Here is a 3,234-nt window from a genome sequence, read left to right as displayed (position 1 = left end):
CGACGTATTCAGGAGCGGTTGATTAGAACTGAGAACACACACTGATTCTCAAACATAAATGTACTAAGTCCGCGTCTATTTCTAAATGACTCACAATAACTTTAAAACCACAAACAAGTCCAGAAAGATGGTGCTGTACTCAGAGGTTACGTCTCCATGTCCCTGATCATCATCCCTGTCCGTGCCACACTGGACCTGTGGTTCTGGTCTCAATTTAAGTCAGTCTTGGTTTTTACACGAGGAGCGTGTGTCTGTAGCTGTGTGAGTGTGTAGCTGTGTGTGTGTGTATCTGGCTGACACAGGTTGGAGTGCAGGTGTGTTACAGGCCAGCAGGTGTGTTACAGGTCAGCAGGTGTGTTACAGGGCAGCAGGTGTGTTACGGGGCAGTTGCCGACGCACCTTTCACTGTCCGTTGGTGCAGTTCATCATCCACCCAGCGGCGGCAGCACCGAGTTGATCTCTGCTCAGAGAGAAGAAGACAGGGCGCAGGCGCACACACCTGAGCTGTGGCAGGTTTGAACGCGCTGGACTGACGGTTAGACCACCTCCACCTGACCTCAGGTCAGTTCACTCTGAAAGTCTGATCCAGATCAGTGGGACTGACTCAGCTCCGGAGCTGTGATGATGACTCTCATTAATCATTATTATTATTATTAGTCTGTTCTAAGTCTCATTATCATCAGTTGTTGTTTTGTTATCAGACTGTTTCTGACCCTGCTGTTGTCTTCTTCTTTTTAGTCCCGCATCATTACCATGATGTGGACCCTGAGCCGTGTCCTCTGTCCTCCTGCTCGTCCTTGGAGGACAGTGAGCTGAAACCTGACTTTTTATCATCAGTATCAACCCTCAGTGCGCAGGCGCTGTCTGGCAACCCGTCGTCATGGAGACGGCTTGTTGTTTGTGGCCCACGAAGAGACTGAAAACGCACCAGAGCACACAGAGACCGCGAGGAGGGGAAACTGGTTCAGGTAAGCTTTACAAAGTTAAACTCACCTTTAGCCCACCTGTCCGCTGAGCTAGCGTTAGCTCACCTGTCGAACTTACCTGTGGATCCACGCGGTCACCGTGGAGCAGCGTTTAACGGGAAAGCGGCTGAGCTGCGTTCAACAGCAGCACGTTCAGTAACATTTGAAGCGGCGGTTCTGTCTCAGCTGTTACGGATCCACGGACCTGTCTCTTCAGCTTTTACATTATTAAAATCTACAGCTAATAAATCCGCTTCCTGCAGACACGCGAGCACCAGACCGCTCACCTGGACCGGTGTTGATCACCTGTTGTAGCGCGTGTTCAGCAGCGGTTCAGGTGTGAGGCTCAGGGTTGAATCGTGTTATTAAACGTTGTTGAATGTAATTTTACAAATGATCCAGATCCAGAAGCTTCAGAGGTTCACAAAAGTTTTACAAACTAACTGATGACTTACCTGATGAACAGTCAGGAGGAAACGGTCCATTCACTCACCTGTAAACACAGAATGTCCCCACCGTACAAACTTCATCTAAAGATACAAGAGACAGAAAAACGTGCTCATGTGTTTATTTTCAGCAGGTTAGAGCTCTGAGTTAGACACCAGCTGGACAGACAGCTGATCCAGGAGGAAGCCAGAGTCCTCTCTAACACCAGGAGGCTGAGCTCCTCTGCTCCTCACCTGTCTGTCAGAGGACAGGTCTGGACATCCTGTGACTCGTCTCTAAAGCCCTGAACGCTCTCAGGCCTAAATATGTCTCTGATCTGCTCGTACGTTATGAAGCATCCAGACCCTCAGGTCACCTGCAGCAGGTTCACTCAGAGTCTAACCTGAGGAAAGTGAAGCAGCTTTTAGTTTCTCTGCTTCTTACCTGTGGAACGAGCTTCCTGAACACCTGAACACCTGAAGTCAGGTCATTGACATCAGCGCTTAAAACATTAGTGTTTCCTGCAGCTGTCCAGTAAATGACAAACGTAACCTCTCTGTAATCTTTATTTGTTTGTTTTTGTTTATTTTTGAATGTTTTGATGCACAGCAGGTGCATGTGACATCATCAGGTGATGGCGACGTCAGGGCGTGATGTCATCGACTTCTCAGCGTTGGAGCGAGAGCTGCAGGCGGCGGTTGAGTCTGAGCGGAGGTACCAGCGAGAGAACGAAGCTAAACTGAGAGCAGTCAGTCAGAGAGTCGCCTCCTACAGGGAGTTCAGGTAAGTGCAGGGGCCTGGAAACTGCTCCAGGAGCCCTGCTCAGTATCCTGGGATGACATGAAAACTGGAGCCTTCAAAACCATCCCTGAAATTTCTTCAAGGATCCTTTAAGTCTCATTAAGAATCCCAGGTGCATTCTGGGCTAAAGTCTTTAAAATAAAAGTTCCAGGGTGATTTTGAAGGCTACCTCAAGACTCCCAGGAGTCCCTAAAGGATTTCAAGGATGTCTGAGAAAACCTCTGAAACTCAAATGTTCAGAATACTCCTGGGGTCCATGAAGTAGTTCCAGGCTTACCTGTGTTGTTGTCTCTGTCAGAGACCTGGTCCTGTCCTGTCACCTGAAGCCTCTGGAGAAGAAAGACAAAGATGGAGCTCCACGGAAACAACCCTGGAACCCTGCCGCCCCGAGCAGAAAGTGACGACCGGTTTCCGTAGCAACGAGGAAGACTTTTCCTTTTCTCCGATCTTAGTAATAAAACGTGTCACTGTAAAACCATGTTTTCACTCTATTCGACGAGTTTCTGGAGATTCGTAGTTTTCATTGGATGGTGAATATGATCACATGATGCCGACAGAGCAGAGATCCTTCGTGTTCTCAGGATGTAAACGCTGCTGGTTCCTAAACTGAGATTTCACCCAGTAACGCTGATCTTCATCAGACACTTTCTAATGATTCAGGTAAAACTGTCAGCAGCAAACTCAGCGTCACATGTGAGACACCAACCAGTGAGACACCCACCAGTGAGACACCAAGGTCTCTGAAACATGGCGGTTTTTAAAAATAAAAGCTGATGTTTTGGAGACATGGGTTTTACGTGCCGTGTTGACCTGATGTGACCTGATGTTGAATATGACATGTAGCTGTCAGGTGTAGAAATACAGAGGAAAAGTACAATGTGAGTCTTTGTCTTATTAAAGGTTCTTGTTTGTTGTAGCTGTGAAACTCTCACTCTGTTAAATTCTGTTGTTGATTCACTTCAGTTTTTACTTCAGCTCTTTGTAAACTTCTTTTGTCTGATGTGAAACAGGAAGTGGTTTATACTGAGCAGGTTCACACACA

General features: G+C 47.4%; 1 protein-coding gene across 1 annotated transcript; it reads left to right on the top strand.

The window, feature by feature from the left end:
• The first annotated feature begins 787 nt into the window (after nt 1-787).
• ccdc103 (coiled-coil domain containing 103) lies at nt 788-3,108 on the top strand. The gene is made up of 3 exons (XM_041062774.1): nt 788-968; nt 2,001-2,174; nt 2,491-3,108. The coding sequence occupies exons 2-3, from the start codon at nt 2,026-2,028 to the stop codon at nt 2,591-2,593; spliced, it is 252 nt and encodes an 83-aa protein (XP_040918708.1). The 5' UTR covers nt 788-968; nt 2,001-2,025; the 3' UTR covers nt 2,594-3,108.
• Nucleotides 3,109-3,234: the final 126 nt, after the last annotated feature.

The sequence above is a fragment of the Toxotes jaculatrix genome, chromosome 18, assembly GCF_017976425.1.
Source record: "Toxotes jaculatrix isolate fToxJac2 chromosome 18, fToxJac2.pri, whole genome shotgun sequence".
Lineage (NCBI taxonomy): Eukaryota > Metazoa > Chordata > Actinopteri > Toxotidae > Toxotes > Toxotes jaculatrix.
Note: the sequence above shows the minus strand (reverse complement) of the source record. Positions and strands in the feature narration are given on the sequence as shown.